Raw genomic sequence first — 23,563 nt, forward strand, 5'->3', positions numbered from 1 at the left:
TGTATATGAAATGTACGGATTTTGTTTAATTTCTCAGGTGTACGGATTCAGGTCCTCCACGGTATACGATTTAATTTGTAATTACAAATTCAGACTAATCGTAGACAGGCATGGAAAATCATTTACATTCATTTCGAGCACTTGTTTACATTCATATGCGTCTAATTTTTTTCATCAACAGAATTCCGTAAAATGATGGATGAAGCTTTTGTAGGTTTTGATGATAACTACAACCTTTGTAAATAACTTAAATATATATCTCTTATGCATGATGAACCAGACCGAACAGAACCCACCATTGTTCTTCAGTGAATGTAAATTATAGTTCTGCCCGCTCTAGTTTGTCCTGCTTAATAGATATATGTTTAAGTTTTTCACAAAAGTTGTAGCTAATATCAAATCCTACAAAAGCTAAATACATCATCTTACGGAATTCGGTTGATGAAAAAAGTTAAAGGCAAATGAATGTTAATGAATGCACCAAATGAATATCAATGATTTGCTATGCCTGATCGTATATAACTCGTGAATTTGTATTATATACGGATAAACTTTAACATTAAACGATGAATTTTATTTTTAAACGCGGTTCTGACTTAATCGATAGTAATTTACTATTATAATTGTGGATGTTTAAACGACTTCTGGTTATCTGGATACCATCTTATTTAATGCCAATTGTATCATTATGCTCGACCAAGCTCCATAATGTTTATATAATGGTGAAAAACCAAACACCTGGGAAAATTTCAACACAATTACACCTACCTACACGACCACAGGATCTGACTAAATAATGATTCCCGTTTACTCACTCTTGCTAAAACCACGGTTACTGATAGACCGAGCAAAAACCAGCTCGATTTTTTTTGCTAATGTCGCTCATTTAAAAAAAAAATTGTTCTAGTCTATGAGTAATTGTGGTTTAAGCGAAAGTGAGTAAACTATACTCAAATTTGAGTGAGATTCAACGACCGTGTAGTTTTTAACCAACAGCTATTCACCCATACAATCCGAAGTCGTATCACAATATACATACGTATAGAATCGTAGAATGCTACAGTCCAAGTAACGATTTTGGTTTTATCATAGTCTTGTAGCCCATAATTTGGTCATGAAGAATGTTTTAAAACCATGATAAAACCAGAACTGTTTCTTGGGATCGTCCAAATCGCATGTTAGAATTATTTTCATCACATGATGTTTAAGTTTCACCGTATATAATTCAAACTTTTGGCTTTTATACGATGTATCATTCTTGCATCGTACAAGAGTACACATTAAATCGGATAAACTCGTAAGACTTGTCATACTGGATTTGTTAAAAAAAGAAGTCGTATGATGTCAAATAGAATCGATTAGAAGCTAATTTCAAATTTCCACGTAAACTCCCGGTCATAAGTTTGGAATCACCCATACAGGTTTTTGCTCATATCTCTGCCATTTTACGACCGATTTTGAATGGTATTGACTTAAATTTAGATCGTAGGTAACTGGTTTAATACATTTTACAATTTTTAAACATTAAAGCTTCTCCTAATGTCACAACATTTTCACTGATTTGCTCAGAACTGGGTCGGTCAAATTTTGAAATGAAAGTGGTAGTAGAACCCTTATTCTAACCCCATCGAGATACACTTGTGAAAGTTTTTAGTACATTTTAGAAAATGCTTTAAATCAACAAAATAGATATTCAAGTCATTGATAAAAAGTTTGGGTCACAACACGGTATGGTTTGTCGCTGTTGTAAGTTTACTTGATATTTTAGTATAAATATATGGAAAATATGATGTGCCATGGCCTATGGCCGTTGACCGATAATACAGAACCATCCATGGACCTTACTGACTACCATAAAATTATCAAATCATAAATAAAAAGGTTATCATATAATTCCTTTTCCGAAAATGTATGGAGAAAACAAGAATTGGGAATGGTAATGGTTCTTCACAACCCATTATTTGTAAGGTCCATTTCCAAAAAAAAACTTAATACACAAGGTTAAAAGTTTATCACACAAACGTTCATGTAAAGTTCCATAACCATTTCAGTTAAAGTTTAGGAAGGATTATAATCAATTTTTAATCTGTAAGGCCAAGTTATGGTTCGCGTTTATACGTAACAAGTAACATTGCAAGTTATATCGATATTTCAAAGGTCAAGTCTCAGTCATGATCTACAACAGTATGATAAAATCAAGATTGTTATTTGAGACACAGGTTACTTTTATTTCGCATAACTTTTGACCCATTTTGTCTCGATTTTCTGCGATTTGCATGCAACTTTGCATAATTGTATGTTATTGGCAATCATTCATATTTTTGCAAAAATTCGGCCACTGTGAATCGTTATTTATTTTTTTCCAAAATGGCGTCTTTGACAATTTTCAATACATTGTAGCACAAAACGATACTTTTGATCGAAATGACATCTGAGACAATCTTGTTGAGAAAAGTAAATAATTTTTTGAAAAAATACAAGGTATTTTTCTGTTTATAGTTTTGAGATACTTTACTCAATCAATATTTATAATTTATGTTTAAATAAAGCTCACAAAAAAATGTAAAATTTTGAATTATTTAAAACTATAGACGCTTGAAAATTTACTAAAATTGTTCACTCAGGTATTTTTTTACACGGAGGATACGTACCGTGTAAAAAAAAACCGTGTAAGAAAAAACCTACGAGATTTTGATTTTTCACAAGTGTTTAAATGTTTTTAAAAAATCGGATTTTGATGCCATTTGTAATTATAGCATGCTATGGTCCATATAGACATATTTTAAAAATTTCTGTATTTACACCAAAAATTGTGATTTTTTTTAAGTATGCCATTCAATTACCTATAGCTTGAAACGGATAATGTGATTGGAATCAAGTCGATAGGTTGTATCGTTGTCGAGAAATCGTTAAAAACGTACCGTGTAAATCGCGAAAAACCGTGTAAAAAAAACCGCGTAAAAAAAACCGTGTAAAAAATGATTTCAGTGTATAACATTAACTTTTGATCGTAATTCCAAACTTCTTGTGAGCAAGCTATTTTATGTACTGTTTGCACAGATATCGATTAAGAATGTCTCAAATATTGTTTACTGTTTACAACTATTACATAAAAAAGCGTAAAAGCAAATATTTGAATTTAACAAAAGTTCTAGTTCAACGATTTTTGTCAATTTTCAAATGTCCAAGGTTTCAAATACTCCAAAAAATTGCGCTATCCATGAGCCTTCTATCATTTTTTTTATTAAAATTGAAGATTACTTTTTGAGATATTTGAGCCTTTAACACTTTTTTGAATTTTTCTCAATAAAACCATGTATGTTTTTCCCCGAAAGACATTATTTTTCTCCACCACTTTGATTCAGACGGCATTTCGATCAGAAGTGGAGTTTTCGTGCTACAATTTATTAAAACATGACAGACGTCATTTTGAAAAAAAAAACAAAATTCAAAATGGCCGAATATGTAAAAATGGTAATGATTTCCAATAACAAACAATTATGCATAGTTCTTTTTTTTTTGAAAATCGGAGAAGATCGAGTTTTTCCGATTCGTCATTTGACGTGGAGCTGGTCCCATAGGTGTGTGGTCCTTTAGTTGTGAGATCAAAATACACTCAGGTCTTTTTTACACCGGGTGAAGAAAAACGATGTAAAAAATCTACCAAGATCCAGATTTTTCACATGCTAAGACATTTAAAAAAATGGATTTTGCTGCCAATCGTATTTATAGCACGCTAGACGGTTACACGGTTGGTACCGCTGAGTCGCAATTTACACGGTACGTTTTTAACGATTTCTCCATAACAATACTACCAATCAGTGCTGTAAATTTTCATATCATTCGATTGAAGATGAACCAATACAACCATTCAATCAATTCTGTGTAAACGAATTCTCACATGACCATAATTTGAAGAGCCCCTTTCTCATTCGAAGCTCATTGTCACTGTCAATTGAGTCACTCACTATCATTCGATATACGACAGTGGAGTATGGAAGAAACCGAGCAAAACGGTCCCGAACAGACAAGTCGACCCGATGTCGGATCAATGTAAGGCTAATTTAAGGTCGATGTTGACCCAATGTCGTGTTGTTGTCGGGTCAATTTTAAGTTTATATCAGGTTAATGTCGGTTCAACTTCGGGTTGGGGTTTGGTAGAAGCCAGGTTGGTGTCGGGTTGACTTAGCATTTTCGCCGAATTGTCGACCAGAGCTCCGTTTATGTGTAGGTTACACTCAATTGAATGATAGGGGAAATGGATGTAATGTCGGCCTAAATGCCCCTAATTTGGGCCCATACATAAATTCAGCAATAGACTAAATTTTCAATAGCGACCAAAAATATCCATTAGTACCGATGGGCCCAATCTTAGATCCATAGACCACCATAAGACCCATTTCCCCTATATAGCGTTTCTCAAATGGGAATGATCCATGCATTCGTCAAATGACTAAGCAATTCAAAGAAGGTCCCCTTTGATAGCGAATAGCTACTTTTCTCATTTTCTTCAAAAATGTTCAAATGATTTTCAGAATTTACACCACTGCTACCAATCGATTTGATTCGAAAGACTCTCCTGAGCTTCACGGACTCATAAAGATTTCGAAGAAATTATTCAAGACTTCATTGAGCCTGTAGAACATCAAAATCTCCAGAACAGTTGATGTGATGTTGATGATGTGCATGTTGTCAAGACGCTCTCTTGAGCTTCATGGAATCTTAAACATTTTTAGGACATTGTTAAGGACTTCACTGAGTTTGTAGAACTTCAAGAGCTGAACTTCAGAATGGCTTAGAAAGCATTAAATAGGGCAAATGCAGGTAATGTCGGCCTAATTTGGGCCCATACATAAATTCAGCAATCGACTAAATGTTCAATAGCAACCAAAAATATCCATTAGTAACGTCCCAATAACGCGTTCATCTAGATAAAATTGATAAATAGCAGATTTTTAGCGATGGGCCCAATGTTAGATCCATAGGCCAACATTAGAGACATTTCCCCTATCTTATTTATACCATGGACTCATATATATTTTCAGGACATTTTCAACACTTTCATTGAGCCTGTGGAACTTCAAGAGCTTAGCTCCAGAATAGTATGGAACATCATAAACTCATAAATGTTTTAAGGACTTGGTTGAAGACTTCATTATGTCTGTAGAACTTCAAAATCTGTATCCCAGCATGGTTTGGAAAGCATTAAATATCTTATTGATACCATTAGATGATATGTATGTTGTCAAGAAGCTCTCTTGATCTTCAAGGACTCATACAGATTTTCAGGACATTGTTCAAGACTTTCATTGAGTCTGTAGAGCTTCAAGATCCAGAATGGTTTGGAGAGTATTAAAAATCTTATTGATACCAATCCATAATGTACATGTTGTCAAGAGGCTCTCTTGAGCTTCAAGGACTCATACAGATTTACAGGGTATTGTGCAAGACTATATTGAGCCTGTAGAGCTTCAAAATCCTTACTTCAAAATGGTTTGAAGAGCATTAAGTATCTTATTGATATCATTCGATGATCTACATATTGTCAAAACGCTCTCTTGAGCTTCATGGATTCATACAGATTTTCAAGACATTGTTCTAGACTTTAATTGAGCCTGTGGAACTTCAAGATATTAGCTCCTGCATAGTATGGAGAGTATTAAAAACCTTATTGATACCAATCCATGGTGTGCATGTAGTGAAGAAACTCTCTTGAGCATCACGTACTCATAAAGATTTTCAGGCCATTGTTCAAGACTTCGTTGAGCCTGTAGATCATCAACAACTTAACTCCAGAATAGTTTGGAATGCATTAAATATCTTATTGATATCATTCAATGAAGTGCATATTGTCAAAAGGCTCGCTTGAACTTCATGAACACATACAGATTTTAAGGACATTGTTCAATACTCCATTGAGTCTGTAGAGCTTTAAGATCTGAACTCCAGAATAGTTTGGAAAGCATTAAATATCGTATTTATACCATACGATGATGTTCATGTTGTCAAAAGGCTTTCGTGAGCTTCATGGACTCATTCATATTTTCAGGACATTGTTCAACACTTCCATTGAGCCTGTGGAACTTCAAGAGCTTAGCTTAAGAATAGTATGGAACATCATAAACTCATAAATGTTTTAAGGACTTTGTTAAAGACTTCATTATGTTTGTAGAACTTCAAAATATGTAACCCAGCATGGTTTGGAAAGCATTAAATATCTTATTGATACCATTAGATGATGTGTATATTGTCAAGAAGCTCTCTTGAGCTCCAAGAACTCATACAGATTTTCAGGCCATTGTTCAAGACTTCGTTGAACCTGTAAGAACAGATCATCAAGAACATAACTCTAGAATAGTTTGAAAAGCATTAAATGTCTTATTGACATCATTCGATGAAGTGCATATTGTCAAAACGCTCGCTTGAACTTCATGAGCCCATACAGATTTTAAAGACATTGTTCAAGACTTCATTGAGTCTGTAGAGCTTTAAGATCTGAACTTCAGAATGGTTTGGAAAGAATTAAATGTCTTATTGATACCATTCGAAGATGTGCAAGGCTCTCTTGAGCTTCATGGACCCATATAGATTTTCAGGACATTGTTCAAGACTTTCATTGAGTCTGTACAGCTTCAAGATCGGAACACCAGAATGGTTTGTAAAGTATTAAAAATCTCATTGATACCAATCCATGATGTGCATGTTGTCAAAAGGCTCTCTAAACGGACTCATACAAATTTGCAGGACATTGTGCAAGACTATATTGAACCTGTAGAACTTCAAGATCTTAGCTCCAGAATGGTTTGGAGAGTATTAAATATCTTATTGTAACCACTGTATTGAATATGTCGTAAACATGAGTATCAAACCACACTGAGTTTATAGAACATCAAGATCTGAGCTTCAGAACATTTGAGAAAACCTGGAAGACTTCAGGATCTCAAAATGATGTTTAATGTAGGCACATACTAGTACAAAACTTGTCGAATGATGCAGAATAAGCCAGAAAATATTGTTGGCCACCTGCTTGTATGGAGATTCCTCATAGTGAGACGATCCGTTTGGCAGACGTAACAACACGAGGGAATGAACGTGCACGTGCGTTACCAGGTGAGTGTTCTGTTGTTAGAAGTTTTTGATTTTCCAAACAAAATCAATCACTCACGATAAAGTGAATGTGAAAGTGAATGGCTACCCGAGCAAAATCCAGCATCCAAATTATAGCAAATCGAAATCAAATCTTGATATCAACATCAAACAGAAATCATAATTTGATTTCAGTTTACGCGATTAACAAATTTGATAACAAATGTTGTTTTCATTTTGCTGTACATTTACTCTTCTGCAGTTTTGTTTTAATTGCCTTAGCAGAACATCAACTTGAATACTCATTTTGTTATCAAATTGAGTTTTCACTTTGCTCTCACTGATAGCAGAATTTGTTTTCAATGTGATGTCACACGAAGATTTATTTCCTCTCAATTTTAATATTTTAACCGTTAAAACGACCAAAAGAACAGCAACCTGAGTAAGCAGTATAAGAGGCATCACAACATCACATTTAGTTTTCAATTTGATCTCAGACTTTGCTCGGGTAACATGCCATCCATGTCAAAGCAATAAAAACAGTATCACGTTGTAGGTATGGGCGCTGAGAAGTATTTTTTGGACAGTGAACTGACAAATCAATAATGGCTGATACGCCATATAAATGGAAATCCACATTTTGTGGGTAAATTTTCCAAAATTTTATACTAAACGGAATTACTTTCAAACACATTCCTATGGTTTATAATATGATTGTCTCATGATTTAGTACATTTATTTATAGCTAGAAAACGAAAAAGCTAGCTTTTCTTAAAATTTTGCTTTTGGCTAATTATACCCGTATCTTCGTTTTTGGGCAGAGAACGGTTCTGAAATCGATTTATTTCAAACAATCAGGCAAATGGTAGATAAGTAAATAGAGTAGCAGTTCCACCATTATTGGTACATGAATTGTTGAAAAATTCGCTCCACAAATTTACAAGTAGAGGGTTAAAGGAGGAACATGAGATTAGATGTTGCGATCATGGATTCACACACTCTACGAAACGACATACTTAATATCAAATCATTCGTCGTTTGGAGTGTTCTCTTAAGCCATCAGTAGCATGTTATTAAGAGCCTGGATAGTTTTCAATCCACCAATCACTTAGCTTAATTTCACAGAAATCATCAAAATAGAGTAAGGCCTCATGTTTTAAACTGTGTTGGCCATTTGTGCGAATGAGTTTTGATAAGTGAGAAATTTACGTATAATTTTATTTTTTTCAGAAAAGCAATTTGGCCTTCATTAAAAAAAACGCCCCAACGTTGATCGTCCACTGCGATGAATTGTTCTACATAGTTGCTGCTGAAATTGATTCATTGATCAGCCCATCCGCTTATCGATTAACGATTCACTTTCCGTTTGTACATGCATATTTTCCCTTCGATTGCTGGTTTTCCATCATTTATAAATCACAGGACCAGGAAAATGATTGCAATTAACCTTGAGCGAAGAGCTAGCTGCCATCGTCCGTCGTCGTCGTCGTCGTCGTAATCGCTTGCTGTCGCGATAGCCTTCCCATTCAAGGTAAATATATAGCCATCGAATGGGTGGCAATCAATCATGCACAATCCATCGTCAACGGACGTCACCACAACAATGATGAGTGGGGACCAGGTGTAAGTTTTCCTTCACATTTTTATTTTCCAGAGAAAACCCTTTTGGTAGGAAATACCAGAAATCAATCAACTACGTTATACATTGCCGTCGAAGAACTAAAGACGGAAATCATAAGGGTGGGCTAATTTTAGACTGCTTGATGACTTCAATTTGTAAGTCGTTCTAAAAATAGGAGAAGCCTCATTAACAAACAAAAACCATCCATTAGTCGATTATTTTCCCAATATAACTACTTAGCAATGAATATCACAAAGTTCCGACCGGACTATAGGGTCTCTTCTGGAGACCAACAAAAGTTTTGGCTTTCGGTGGGCGACTAGCATTACCATATCGACGTAAATCGGGTTTCATTATGCAGACGACGAGAATAAAACAACAGCTTGCGAAAGTCGTACAAATGCTCAGTGGCAACCATCATTGAATAACTTTTCCTTGTTATTGCTGTCGTTTGAAGTCCCTTCTCCGAGCAGGAGAAGGAGGGAGCGGAGTTGGGAAATTAGTGTTTGGCTTTGGATAAGATATGTACTAAGATTAGTTAAATGAGTTAAAGTTATATAAACCATGCAAAACGAAGATAAATAAGATGAATGTTTTTTTTTGAACAGGTTACCGCGAATCGACTTATTAGGTGTTTGGGAAAGAAAAGAGAAAACACTATTTAGATATAAACATCAAAGTAGTTCATGCCACATTAACAAACATTCGAGAAATTCAAGAGCACAACAACAAATTCAACCTCTACAATCATACACAAATTTCCAAAGAGTTAGGTTAAGAATAGTTCACAAGAAAATAACGAAATGCGTTCGGTGAGAATCAAAAAAAACTAAAAGAACGAAACGGATAGTGAAAAGAGTTAGATAGAAAAAGAGAGAGAGAGAGAGAGAGCCTAACGAACGAAGAAAACTCTGAGACTCCACAGTTTTATTAGAGTGGTACAATGGCAGTTGTGACTCACCGATAGGTTTTTGTTTTTAGTTTTGGTTAGAGGTCGCGTTATTTGTTTTTTAGATTTTAACAGCGCGCGAAGATTTTGTTTTTTGTTTTTCGCAAAATTGTTCAAAAATAGGTGTACCGAGACGAGGTTTCGACCGGATACGGAAGAAGTTCGGTAATTCGGGAGAAGAGAAAAGAATGAGAAACAAAGAACGTTCAGTGAGTTTATTCTTGGATGCGTATTATACGATCGATGTCGTCCCTTTGGTGCTCTCTTGAAGCAACAATGGAGCGATTTGGTCGTTTTGGTATGTGCGAAGCTAAGATGAAAAAATTAGAATTGTTGTGCAGAACTACGAAAAACGATTTCCAGAAAATGTCGTTCAACAGTATTGTGTTCTATATAGGATTTAGTTATTATATCAGTTAAATGAAAAGCACTTTCGTTCAGTGGAAGACAGTTTGACAATGATTCGATAGGAGATAAGTACCGGTGATTGTTTTCCAACAAAAAAAGTTTCATAGAATTCGGTGAGGTTAAAGTTTGCTCGATTCGTCAGTAGGCATGGGAATGCTCTGCAGTCAAATTTCCGGGTGTTTCCTGATTTTTCTCAACGCCCGTTTCAGTGGCCACCCCGGATTCATACAATATTAAATGCTTAATGGTGCATAAACTTCGATTTAGATTACGTATTACACTATATTTCAATGTTATTTATGTACTGTAATCAAGCACGAGTGAAGTTAATAAAATCGATGCAGTTAAAAATCAAAGGAATTAACCCTTTTTACTAAACGACGTATGACTATCCTATAACATTTTTTTTGAATGCCTATGTAATATAAGGTGCATGTTTCAGCTCGGTTCTAGTCTCATAATCCGTATTCGCCGGAAAATGAACCAGTCATATCTCCGGAGCTAGTTGACCGACTCCATAAAAATATTCAGTCTGTTATGTTCAGTTCGATGTAATGGATGTCGAGAATCTGAGCTTACAATTTTTTGTCGAACTGCCCACTTTTCGGGGATACCCGGAACATGTCCGGATGTAGTCAATGAGGTTTTTGACACTCAGTTTGACTTCCGTTCCGAAATTATTTTTGGATTGTCATGTAATTGGATTCGCCTCATGATGGGTTTGGCCCGTTTCCGGTCGGTTCTAGTCTCATAACCCGTATTCACCGGAACATGTTCCGGCCATGTCTACGGAACCAGTAGACCGGTTCCAAAAACAGCCAATTAAGTATATGATACCATAGTATCTTTCATTTAGCGCTTGTTGCGCCCAATTTGGTGGGGTAGTTGTTGAGAAAACCTATCTCGGAACATTTGAATCCGTATTCAGCGGAACATGTTACGTCCATATCTCCGGAACCAGCAGACCGTTTCCATAAATATTCAGTGGCATTCGGAAGGACTACAAATAACTTTCATGTGACGTTTGTTGGGTTCAATTCGATGTAGTGGTTGTCGATAATCTGATCTTACAACTTTTTGTCGAACTAGCCACTCTTCGGGGGTACCCGGAACATGTCCGGATGTAGCCAATGGAGTTTTTGGCACTCAGTTTGACTTCCGTTGATATTATTTTTGAATTCTCATGTAATTGGATTTGTCTCATGATGGGTTTGGCACGTTTCATGTGGGTTCTAGTTTTATAACGCGTATTCAACGGAACATGTTCCGGCCATATATCCGGAACCAGTAGACCGGTTCCAAAAATAGTCAATGAGACCATGATACCTTTCATTTGGTGCTTATTACGTCCAATTTGATGCGCTAGTTGCTGAGAAACTTCTCTGAAAATTTGAATCAGTATTCACCGGAACATGTTCCGGCCATATCTCCGGAACGAGTTGACTGATTCCAAAAATATTCAATAACGTTCTATGGTACTTTTCATTTGCCGCTTGTTGCATCCAGTTTGGTGCAGTAGTTGCTAAGAAATCGATCGTGGAAAATGTTAACCCGCTCTCCCCGGAACATGTTCCGGTCTTATATCCAGAACCAGTAGAACGATTTCAAAAACTATTCAATAGTGTACTACCATGATAAGTGTCATTTGGCGCTTGTTGCGTCCAGTTTGGTGCAGTAGTTGCTGAGAAACGGGTCTCAGAAAATTTCAACTAGAATTCACCGGAATATATTCCGGTCATAGGGTAGAGCGCTACTTCGTCGTAATCGCCCATTTCCGTTTTATCGATCAGAAAAGATCATCAATGATTTCAGCGTGCACAAATCAATAATAGGTTTGTTAGTTCATAAGCTACAACATAAATCCCGTTAGAGCGCATTGTATGAATATTTACGCTCTTTGTTCTCAAAACAAAAGAAGCGCTCCTAGCGAATGCCCTTTTTCTACGTTTATCCGTTGGACGAAGAAAATCTAATTGCGTACCGTATGAAAAGGTGAATACATTTAGAAGTCATCTTTGACACAAATATTTTATTTTTTGTTTAAACTCGTTCAGAAAAGAGAGGTAAAGCGCGAGTTGGAAATTAGATCAAAAACCCTATATCCGAAACTAGTTGACCGATTTCAAAAATATTGAGAAGCGTTGTATGAAACCAAGGTACCTGTAGTTTGGCGCTTGTTACGTCGAACTTAGTGCAGTGTTTGCTGAGTAAAATTTCAACCCGTATTTACTGGAATATATTCCGGCCATATCTCCGGAACCAGTTGACCGAATCCAAAACTATTTAATGGGACATTCTATGAGACAATACCGGTCGTTTTGCGCTTGTTGTGTCCAATTTGGTGCAGTGGTGTCTGAGAAACCGAACTCGGAAAATTTTAACTCGTGTTCAGCGGAATATGGACTGGTCATATCTTCAGAACCAGTAGACCGATTCCTGAAATATTCAGCAGGACCACAATGCTTGACGTTTTGGCACTCGTTGCGTCTGATTCGGTGCAGTGGTTGCTGAGATAACTATCTTGGAAAATTTTGACGTGCCCTCTGGACCTCGGGTCGAAAGTTGGTTTTCCAGGCGGAATATATACCTTTCATTGTAAGAAGGGTTAAACAATTGATCTCAAATGTCCGCAAATGTCCCACCGAACTCGATACAGCGGGAGCACTACTCTCATCTGATTTTATTTTTTGAGAAGTGGGACCAAATGAGAAAGTGTAAACTCATACTTTTTCCTTTAAGGAAATTTGGTGTGGTGTAGTAAATCATTTATTTAATAAATAAGTACCATTCCACTTAACTTATATTGCAGTCAATTTAAGGGGGGAGTACACTTTGATTTTTCAAAAAAAATGCATTTTTTTTGGCTTAAAATGTTCCTTGGGATGTGTTAATTTAGAAAAGACTCCAAGTCCGCCAGAATATTCCTTACCGCTTTTCGAAGCGATTTCCTAAAACATGTACCGGCGCGCTGAGAGAGCATTTTATCTTTAAACGCATTTATCTCGAAACGGGGTTTTTCAAACTGGCTTGGGAAATAACTCTAACCAGTTATCATCAAATTTGGATATCGCCTAGCTTTTCTTGTTCAGAATTAAAATCTGCTTAGAAATACGTATCCACATTTTCGATTTTGTCAAACATGGATTTTTAATCCACGATTTTGTAAGCATTTTGAAAAAATTAATTAAAAAAAAATCGGAATACGTATTTCTAACCCAAATTTCATTACTAATCAGGATTTTTGTTCAATTTATGTTCCAGGATCACATGGAAAGGAGTATTTTCCCACGCCGTTTTCCGACTTCCGCGCGACCTGGTGCACCGGTCACGGGGAGACGCCAATCGAGTTCAAAAAATACAAATTGTAGTTCGAAGGATGACTAATAAATGGGTTCTAACATATTTGCCCTCCCTGAGTGTTTTATTGCTTGAAAAAATTAACGAAAATGCCTTACTTTTTGGACGTTCAAAGTGTACTACCCCCTTAATACAACTTAGGTCAGTCGTGACTTGTCCGGGAAAAGATTGGAACTCGTGAGAGGCAACGAATTCTTTAGCGATAGTAAATTTTGGGATTCCGAAATCCAAGATAGCGGATCTGAATTCAAGCTGGCAGCCTCCAGGGTGCCTACTCATTTTGCCAAATAAAATTCCCTGATTTCCAGGTTTTTTCCAGGACGTCAACGAAAAATTTCCAGGTTGATGAAGATTTTTGTTTTTAATGTTAATTCTATCAAAAGGTCCACATAATTGCATAGGATCTCTTCTTCGAGTTATCCAAAGATGATTACGGGAACAACCTTGAAATTTTCGATAGTATTCATTTGAAATTTACCTCAAATTTTTGTTGAAAATGTCCTTGAAACTTTGCTCAAATCTTAATTGAAATACTCCTAACAGTACTTTTCAAACCATCATCAGAATTTTTATTCAATTCACCTTTTTTTCTAATTTTACTAACATAGAATTCACTTTCCGTTCTCCTTACAAATCCCACAAAAAAGTCACCTGAAAATTACTTTGCAGTTTTAGTCAGAACTCTCTTTGAATTCTCTTTGGCGTTGCCATTGAATGCTACACAGAATTCTCTTGTAAACGCTACACAGAATTCTCTTGTATCCTACTCAGGATTCCCTTGGAATTCTATTCAGAATTACTTTGGAATTTTCCTGACGTTTCCACAGAACTAATTTGAAAGGAATTTTCAGATTTTACTTTCCAAAAAAAATTGCTCTGCATTTCCTTGACATTAAACCTAGAGATAATTTGGTAGGAATTTCCAAGGATTAATTAAAGTTTATAAGCTTTGAAACTTTTACAAGACCTTTAATTTATTTGAAATTTGGGTTCTTGGATTTTTCTTCTATGTGCGTAGCCTTGAATATTTATGTTCGCTCCAGATTCTTGAAAAATTATCCAAGCATGAATTCATTGAGTCCAAGATTTCAAAAATAGTCAAGTTTAAAATCTATTGAAATTATTCATGTTCCAGGGCCTTGAGAAACACACAAGTCTAAGGATATATGTTGTTGCTGAATCCACTCCAGAATTATTTCGTTCAAAGAGTAAGAGTAACTAACGAAGATGATAAAGTTGGTTGTATTACGAAATATTTTAAATTTTCTACGAAGGTTCTCTGGTGTACTTCAATATATTATATCCTTGAAAATTTTCTCAATAAAGAAAATTAAAAACAGTGCGCAAAACAGTCAAGTTCACTGACCCATTTTCATATGAATATAATTGCCATCTGCCTCATCATTCACTACCTCGTGAGAGCTAGAATGATTGAGAGGTAAACGAGTCACTGACAGCCGAGCACTCAGTCAGTAGCTCAGTCAGCACGTTTATTCTTGCGTGATTGTACCCAATACTTGTTTTGAATAACTGAGCGTACATTTTCCATGGAAAAATGCCTAAATTACATGCTGTGTGAGTCGCCTGTTCGTGAGTGACTGAATGTTTTGTTGGTTCTTTCATTGCCTTGTCCTTTACCGTTTGGTACAAACGGTCTGCACAGACCAATGGGTTGAATAGTGCAGTGAAAGTCACACTCAGCCTAAGCAGTCAATAATTTTACGCTCTGATTAAAAATTCCCTGAGAATTCCAGGTTTTTCAGGTAAAATCAAATTCCCTGAAGATTCCAGGTTCTCCAGGATTTTACAGGTATTGCCAGGTAGTAGACACCAGGCATCGAAAAATCTCAATTAATAACTGGGGAAGTGCATCTATAAAATACTAAGTTGAGAGCACCCAATAAGCTAATATGCGATGAGCAATAAGCTTGAAATGCGAAGTAGAATAATAATAATAAGAAGAAACCCTGGCCTCTGAACACTGTTCATGTAATTTGAGTATCAATTAAATGGCCTCGACAAGTAGAAGATGAGATGAGTGATCAGAATGCATAAGGACAGCATCAGGGTAGCCAAATACGTATCTGAAACCATACAATATATATATATATATGAATACAATGGGCTCAACCAGTGCTGTTAATTTTTATATCATTCGATTGAAGATGAACCAATACAACCATTCAATCAATTCTGTGAAAACAAATTCTCACATGACCATCATTTGAAGAGCCCCTTTCTCATTCTAAGCTCATCGTCACTGTCAATTGAGCCAGTCACTATCATTTGATAAACGACAGTGGAGTATGGAATAAACCCAGCAAAATTGTCCCGAACAGACAAGTCGACCCGATGTCGGATCAATGTCAAGCAAATTTATGGTCGATGTCGAAACAATGTCGTGTTGTTGTCGGGTCAATTTTGGGTTTATGTCGGGTCAAAATCGAGCTGGAGTTTGTTAGAACTCAGATTGGTGTCGGGTTGGTTTAGCTTTTTCACCGGAATGTCGACTCCGTTTATGTGTAGGTTACACTCAATCAGTGTTCGGAAAAACTCAAAAACTCAAATCTTATGCAGGAGTTTATGCGCCTATGAGTTTTGCCTGCCAAAATTCAACGTCGCAAACATCACCGCTGAGTTTTCAGGTTCAAAAATTAATTTCTCTATAGGTCGGCGCTATTAATTGTTATTACTTTTGTTTGTGCAGCAGGGGTTGGAAAACTAATACAACATGCATAAGCATGCTATCAATTGACGTCTGAGTGGTTTTTATGAGTTTAAAGCTGGAATGATTTTTCGTCGTTGTGCGTGAATATGCATAAGAATCTCAAGAATTTTGCTTGCCACATTCGCACGCGAGTTTATTCTCGCAGGGAGACTCAATGAATGAGATTTGATAGTGATTTTCCGAACACTGCACTCAATTGAATGATATCAAGCGTTTCTCAAATGAGAATGATCCATGCCTTCGTCAAATGACTAAGCAACTGATATCGCCTATTCGAAGGAGGTCCCTTTTGATTTTGAGAATTTACAGCACTGGTCTCAACAAGTAGAAGCCGAAACTCGATGTCTGCGCCATTTTGAAATCGAAGATGGTGGATCCAGATGGAACCCTCCGGATAGCTTACAACGCTCCGCTTTAATCCTGCACAAAGAAGAAGAAAGTTGAGGAGCGCATGCAGTTCACTGTGCAAGTTTCGTTTTCTCTCCTCTATAATACTTTTACTCATTAAGTCGACGAGCATCATGTGTAAGGATGGGTACAGGTAAGAGAGGTTATGCTTCTCTTGGAGTAGGCTGGTTGAAATCACCACATTGTGCACTACCCAAGAGGAAATAACATCCCTGCCACTAGTCCGAAAATAATAATAACTGATTTTCATTCTTTCAATCATGAGAAGCTCTTCATCCGACTTGGGAAATCTTACGGAATATCAGAATGTTAATTGAAAATCATAATTTAATAATTTTAGGAGATTGTTTTTTACAAAGCAATCTTTTAATCATGTCAAACCCCTTAACGGAATCCCTTTAAGAAGAGCTTTTTGAGTGTGATGATTTATTTCCTTTTAATTCCATGACAATTGCTTATCTTTTGGCAGATACGCGTATTTCGTTGCAGACTTCATCAGTGCTAAGTGACGTTGAGTACTTGACACTAATGAAGTCTGCAAGCAGTAGACTAAATACGCGTATCTGTTAAAAGATAAGCAATTAAAACGGGATTAAAATGAAATAAATCAACACACTCAAAAAGCTCTTTATATTAAGCAGCTCCACACAAAAAATATTACAAACCTAAATATCTCAAAATGTTAGATTATACACATTATTTTTTTTAAACGTCATGAGAAATGCAAATTCTGGACCCTTAAAAATTGACATAAATCGTAGAATAAAAACTTTCGGTCTAATTTTAGAAATTTTTTAAAAAAAGATTTTCTTACTCAGAAAACAATTTTTGAGACATTTTTTTTTTTTGTGAAAAATACACAAAAAAGTGTACTAACAAAAAGTTCAAAAATTTCACCAAAAGTTCTTGTTCTACGATGTTTCTCAATTTTTAAGTGTCCATTGCTTTGAGCATTCCAAAAATTTGCATTTTGCAATCCTTTTTTCTTAGGCAAAATTTTTTAAGAAATTGGGGTTTAAATTTTTTTTATTAAATTTTGACTTTAAAAAAATTAAAAAAAAATATTTTTCCCAGAAAGGCATAATTTTGCTCTACTTCTTTGTCTCAGGCACCACTTCGATCAAAGAACTGGTTTACGAGCTATAATTTTTATTTAAATTTCACGGACGCCGTTTTGAAAAATTTACAAGATCCCAAATGGCCGAATTTGAGCAAAAATGAGATTCATTGCCCATAACAAACAAGTACGCATACAAGTCGGAGAAGGTCGATTCAAAATCTATTTTTTTCACTTTTTCGCCTGGAACTGCTCTATTGTGAATGAAGTTTACATTTAAGACCAAGCTAATATGCTCATTACAGCTAAAATGCTATTTTTCGAATCTATGAAGTTATGCAATATTTTAATGATAATTCTTATTTACAAGATGCAAAAAGAGAAGGTAAAGTGTTTGTATGATACATAAAACCTGTCAATTTAGCTTTCAGAGGGTCACAATAGCGATTAGCTGTAACGATGAGCAACGCGATGAGCGAGCAATCAGCGATCGTAAAATCGCTAGTAGTAACCTTCTGAAAGCAAAAGTAACAAATTGTCTATGTCACACACAAACTTTATCACCCATTCTTGCTTCTTACAAATAAAAATTATCATTATAGTATCTCATATTTTCATAATTCCGAAAAATATCATTTAGCTGTAATGAGAAATTGCACGGCTGTTTAAGACTTTGAGATTCCAAAATAGTTTTTGAGCAAATTTGCAAGCATATGTTTGAATGTTTGAATCGAATTTACTAGATTTTTTTCATGTTTATTAAGAGCAGTTCTTTTCAGAGCTTTGAAACATTACTTTAAGTATTTGAAACTTTGATGAGAAATCAGAATCTACTCCTCATGAATGTAGACGTGATGTAGTCTAGTATTAGTAGAAGATACTGAAGAAGTCTACACATTGTAGACAAAATACGCGTATCTGTCAAGGATGAGCAAGTAAGGTAGTGGAAATCACTAATCCCTCCCTCTTTCTTTATACAGCATCTATTATTTTTAGAAGCTATTTAACCATTTCAGAAATTGTTTACAGTGTAACAAATACTGACTAGTTTCAAACGATTCAGGCTTTGTAATGTTTACGTAAATGTCATACGGGGTAGTGTCATTCGGGCAAATGTTGTAGATTCTTTGAGTTGTAAACACGCGATTATAAACTTCAACTATAATATGCAAAGAGGCAACATGTCATTAAGCAAGGCGACGCTAAAGTTCCAACGTATTTTCATGTAAATACAGAAATATTGTTAAATTTTGTTCTAGTTTGAACGCCTGTCTGTAGTCTATAATAATTATGTCATATAATTTGAATTTCTATTAACCAAAACAGAGATCGAATTTCACAATTTGTCAAACTTTTGTCTTCCACTGGTGTAGCTTTAGAAAGTTACGAAAGTTTACTAGAACGAAAAATAATAAGCATTCTCTACCCTGAAATTTCGCTTTAACACCGGTCAACAAAAAATATAACCATCAGTTGGATCAAAAAAGACTGCATTGGTAATAAATAAACCATAAAGCATTTAACGTTACGTCTGCATAAGTAAATTTCTCACGAGCTACAAAATTAACATAAAAGAAAATTGAATTTCCTATTCCTTTCCAATGAGAACAGTTCAAATACTGCTATTTTTCTGCAAATGACAAATGTTATAAAGGTATCAAAAGAGCAAATAAAATGAACGATATTTACATTAGAAACTACGAAGCCGTCACACATCGAATGTCGATAAGTATTAGAAAATAAAAAAAAAACTTTATCCAAACCGAAAAGAAAATCGTAAAAATTAATAAACCAAAAAATCTAAAAAAAAAAAAACTGAAAAATGTCAAAACAATGAACGATGATTTCAATTATGGTAGTGGTGATAGCAAAATATGAAGATTATGATGGTAAATTATGGTGGTGATGGTGTTGTCTACCGATATGTCAATATAGATAAATATATAGAAATAGAGAGACAGAGAGAGTATGTGAGAACTAAATTGTTGAGTAACGAAAACAAAACCAAACGAGAGAATGGGGGCACTCGCGGAGGCCTATCACATCTCCAAGCAATACCTTTGACGGAGGGGATCGGTTGTGGCGGCGCTGTTGGTACTACTGTCGGCCGACGGTCCCGGGCTCGATACGGATGCACTCTTCACGTGACCTTTGCCACTGCCCGCTCCGGCCGAGCTGCCACGGGTGAATTCCGGTATCGGACCAATGAAGCTGTGGTTTGTTTGTGTTTGTTGATCATGCATGGGTGTTAGTTTTGATGTTGTTTTTATTGTTTTTGTTTTGGTGCATTTGTCAATTTCGGTTGAGCGTGGCAAAGTTCGTGAATCAGAGCGACATCATTCGAGGTGCGGTTCGAATCGAAGGGAGGTGGTGGTTTTACGCGGTTTATGTTTTTTGTTTGTTTTGGGTTTTGAGGTTAGGGTTATTTTTTCGTAAGAGAAAAAGAGATAAAAAGGGGAGAGAAAAAAGAGAAAATCGGTTGGAAAATTTGGTCTTCATTAGTATACATCGTAGTTCGTGATGGTTAATAAGTTTTCTTCTATTGATAAATCAAAACGGCAACATTAGAAACATTGGGCAAATGTTAAAACAAACAAAATGCTAATTAGTAAAACAAATGCAAATTGTGTGACATATTAGTCTGAAAGGCTTATAAAAGGGAACGAATAACAGCAATCGATGAATAAATCATGGAGAAAACGATGAAAGATCTACTCTTTGTACAGCGCAAAAAAGGGCAACGGAAATCCAACAGAAAAATGACACACATTATCCTTTAATAAGTTGATCTGGTACCCATCAAATTGAGGCTCCCTAGTTGATTTGTAGATTTAAATCAAAAGAGCTGGACAGATTAGGGGTGGAAACCTCAATTGTGTCGGATGTGAAACTATTCTATTTTCGGAAGTTATCAATTTACGGAAAATTGTTCTGCATGAGAAAATACTAACGGAAAGCTATTCAAAATGCAAAAAGAAAATCGCAAACTTGTGAAATGAACGCAAAGAGCCTCGAAATTCGTCGAACTGGTTGATTTAACTGAGATCAATGGAACAAAGAAAAAGAACTTCCCTAGCACAATGTATGGGCAATGACGTACGATATGCGTGTTATTTGACTTAACGCTAAAATGTGGCAGATGAGAGAGCGGTTGGCCTAGCGCCTAGCAAAATCTCAGGATAAACTAGGCCTGAAATACTCCAGCATGGGGAAAGGAATACGTACGTGGAATCCGTGGTGGCGTTTGTCTTTTCCGTCGAGGATGTCTTCTCGTATAGCGTCGTGGACCGTCTCGGCATCAGGCCGGCACTGGGACCGACCGTTCGGTTACCGTTGCTCGGGTCGAACTTCCCGGTGGTCGTACTGGTGGTACGGGGCTTCGCCGGGCTGGAGATCGATGCTGGTGGTGGATTAAGGTTAAGAGGTTAGATGGATGTTTTTTTTAAATGAATTTGGGTTTTGTTTAACCCCAATATATGAAATGCAGACGCTCTCCCCTGCTCAATTCAACTGATTAATGGCATGACTTAATATTTTAATACAGAATGTAGAATTTCTTTCTTAGAAGGTGTTGATATTTAACGAAATATTTCCCGAAGTATTTTCTTCTTTATGTACTTTGATTAAAATGGGAATGTTTCCTTCTTTAAATATTTAAATAATGATGTAAATATTTGCTTTATATTAAATATGTAATAAAGAAAACACAAATTTAATGAAGGGTTATAATTTCCGAAACTATAATAAATAATGCTATGTTTATCTCTCTTTATATGCTACATAGAGGGAAAATTCACTGCCATTGCTATAATCAAATAGTTAGTTAGTTGTCTTTATTTAGGAGACTCAATAATCAAATAGCCACAGACAATCAAACATAACGCATTGAATATTATTCACTGTAAAACACTGTTAACTTCTACCGTCATGGGCAGTACGCTCAACAGTTGACGGTAGGGTGTAAACGTCAAATGCAAGGGAATTAATCATGAGCGCCACAGGCGGTGGCACTATTAGAGGAAAGTGGGGCAGTTTGACCACAAATTGAATATTAAAGTAAACGTTTGAATCTTATGCAAGAAGACTTAAAAATGTTCGTTTTGTAACCGAAATTAAACTGTTGGGGTAAAATGAGCACCCTGTCGGGGTGGTATGAGCGACCTTGTAAACAACGGTTAAGAATAGACGCATTTCGCGCCAAATCGAATCGAAGCTGGCAGCACCCTCTCAGATTTCAATAAAATTTTCTGGATGTGTAGACTTTGACTAAATAAGCACTTTTGCATACTCAGTTTTTCCAAAATTTATCTAGACTAACATTTGAGAAGGGCCAAACTTTTTCTGCCGATTTTTTTTTTAAATATTATGGAAAAATGACAACTCCAACAAAAATATGTTGTATGAATGACTTTTAGGAAATTGACCAAAAAAATTCTGAAAAAAATTTCATTTGAGACCTACACTAAAATTTAAAGTCGATTTAAAAAAAGGTCATGTTTGATTTGGATGAAAGTTTGCCTCAAGATAGGTAATTATGTTTACTACCATCCGTCCATACATTGCGAGATGGGCACTTTGAGGGAAAAAAAAGTTTTTCTTACAAAAACTTTTGCATGTCTGAACTGATTTTTCAACGTACCATTTTTACACAAAACCAAACCAATGAAGCTCAAAATCATCTCAGAACCCAATGAAGCTCCATTTGTGATTCAATTTTGTCTAATCAGAACTTAAGTTCACTTTGATTAATCGAGAATTTCATATGAAAAGGGCTCATGATGCATTTCTCGCCAAATCGTATTTGGAATTGGCAGCACCCTCTCATAGTTCAATAAAACTATTTGGACATGTAGACCTTGTCAAAAAAATATCATTCCCTTATTCTGTTGTCTACTACTGATGCAAAATTTGATAATATGTGAGAGAAAAAAGACAAAAAATTTCATAAAGGGGAATTTACGTATTCTCGACCTTCTTTCTATAGCCTTTTTCTCTAAGGAACGCACACATATGCAGTATTGGTTTGTTTACAATCTTTTGCTGCCAGCTGCTCTAACAATTTCAGTCGAAAGAATTGTCAAAAACTGTTTTAAAACGCATTTACAAAGCTCCAATCTTCTCTAGTGAGTATTGTCGGCAACCAGTTTTTCTTCGGCAACCGTTCCATTTGAACTGCATGTAAATCTGCTGTTCTATTATCGGCAACTCGAAATCAGCTACAATTTGTACTGCGTGTGTTGTATTTCAAGAAAACCTTGCTAGATTGCTTTTTCTCAGTGGTAAAAATATAGTCAAATTGAAGCTGAAAGCATAAATAATCGTTTGCATGCATTCAGCGAAGTGTTTTCGTAAGAAAATCCATTGAAAATAGTGTTTCAATTTGTGTTGCCGAAAATAGTCTGTCATGCCGAAGCCGTCATTTCCCCTATCATTTATTTATATATTTTCAATGTTTTAAACCTATTTTCATACATGCTATTTTTTCCTTTTTCCAATCAAGTTAAATATTTTTGGTTCATCTTCTGAATTAGAATACCTTTTTGCCGCTACTTTGTCACCAGTTATAGGCACAAAACTGTGGAATTTCTGTATGCCAGATATTGTCTTTGTGCTGTTATATAGTTCTATGGTTTTTTTACTAGTACACATGGCGGAAGTTCTGTGAACTTGCCGGAAGATCTATGAACAAGTCGGAAGTTCTTTAAACTTGGTGAAAAATGTGTGGGACTTGCGGAAAGTTCTGCAAACTGGACAGAAGTTATGGAAACTTGACGGAACTTATTGAACTTGTCGGAAGTTCTGTGGAATTGTAGGGAATTATGAGAACTTCCCTGAAGTCAGGTTTAATTCTGGAGATTTCGGCTGTCTAATGATTCAAACCATGACTCTCAGATATTCTCTTAAATTCTCAGGTTGATGATAAATTATTATTGCAATTCAGTCGATCAA

The 23,563-nt window shown here is 35.8% G+C and overlaps 1 protein-coding gene across 14 annotated transcripts in view; it reads right to left on the reverse strand.

The window, feature by feature from the left end:
• The window catches only part of LOC135712708 (MAP/microtubule affinity-regulating kinase 3-like), a 384,511-nt gene that overhangs the window by 46,608 nt on the left and 314,340 nt on the right, over positions 1–23,563 (reverse strand). For 8 of the 14 annotated variants that reach the window (XM_065235715.1, XM_065235710.1, XM_065235711.1 and 5 more), the window contains 2 exons: positions 20,840–21,014; positions 19,673–19,825 (listed from right to left, as the gene is read on the reverse strand). In XM_065235715.1, coding sequence (XP_065091787.1) covers positions 19,673–19,825; positions 20,840–21,014 — 328 coding nt within the window. The remainder of the gene's footprint in view (positions 1–19,672; positions 19,826–20,839; positions 21,015–23,563) is intronic. The other 6 variants (XM_065235722.1, XM_065235720.1, XM_065235721.1 and 3 more) reach the window with 1 other exon arrangement.

Source organism: Ochlerotatus camptorhynchus, unplaced genomic scaffold (assembly GCF_037179485.1).
Source record: "Ochlerotatus camptorhynchus isolate MF236.1 unplaced genomic scaffold, CSIRO-AGI_Acam_v1.1 ptg000503l, whole genome shotgun sequence".
NCBI classification, from domain to species: domain Eukaryota; kingdom Metazoa; phylum Arthropoda; class Insecta; order Diptera; family Culicidae; genus Ochlerotatus; species Ochlerotatus camptorhynchus.